The sequence below is a fragment of the Galeopterus variegatus genome, unplaced genomic scaffold, assembly GCF_000696425.1.
Source record: "Galeopterus variegatus unplaced genomic scaffold, G_variegatus-3.0.2 Scaffold9742, whole genome shotgun sequence".
Taxonomy (NCBI): Eukaryota; Metazoa; Chordata; class Mammalia; order Dermoptera; family Cynocephalidae; genus Galeopterus; species Galeopterus variegatus.
The window spans coordinates 46,251-46,874 of record NW_007735853.1 but is presented as its reverse complement, the minus strand read 5'-3'; the positions used below and the strand labels follow the sequence as shown (position 1 = coordinate 46,874).

The 624-nt window shown below is 33.0% G+C and overlaps 1 protein-coding gene across 1 annotated transcript in view; it reads right to left on the bottom strand.

The window, feature by feature from the left end:
• Positions 1-423: 423 nt before the first annotated feature.
• LRRC72 (leucine rich repeat containing 72) overlaps positions 424-624 on the bottom strand; it is a gene marked incomplete at its 5' end in the record, with an annotated part of 44,482 nt that continues 44,281 nt past the window's right edge. Inside the window, one exon of the mRNA XM_008593846.1 lies at positions 424-589. Coding sequence (XP_008592068.1) covers positions 424-589 — 166 coding nt within the window. The remainder of the gene's footprint in view (positions 590-624) is intronic.

Below are 624 nucleotides of genomic sequence, written 5' to 3'. Positions count from 1 at the left end.
CATCTTCTATGATTCCATTTATATGCCTTTCAAAATCAGACACAATTTATTACTGAGATTTTAATCAAGACAGTGATTACTTTGAAAGGGTGGACAGTGACTGATAACAGAAATAAGAGGACATTTAGAATGCTTGATAATGATCTGTTTCCTCATCTAAGATGCCAGTTACATGAACACATTCATTTTTTTAAAATTTGTTGTGCCAAACACTCATGATTGGTGTACATTTCCGTGTACGTGATTTACTTCAACAAAAACTTTGCATTAAGAAAACCTAAAATGTAGCAATTGGTTTTCGTTATTGTTTCCACTTACATTTGAATGTTTCAAATAATATCATAATAAATACATAATATGCCAGGTCATAGGGAAGTTTAATATATAACTGAAAACCACTAAGATTTCTGGAAATACCAGTGGTTATCTCAGTGTGACTGTGAGCATTTGAGCAGGCTCTGTGCCTTTCTCTTCAAGGTATTTTTCATCTCGTGTTGGAACTGTGTCCCAGTTCATAGAAGTAATAGCCATCACTGATCTCTTCATGGATCTTACAAAAACAGCATCTTCTGGGTCATCAAACACAGTTCTGCAAAAATAGCAATTAAGTAAAAAAAAAAAAAA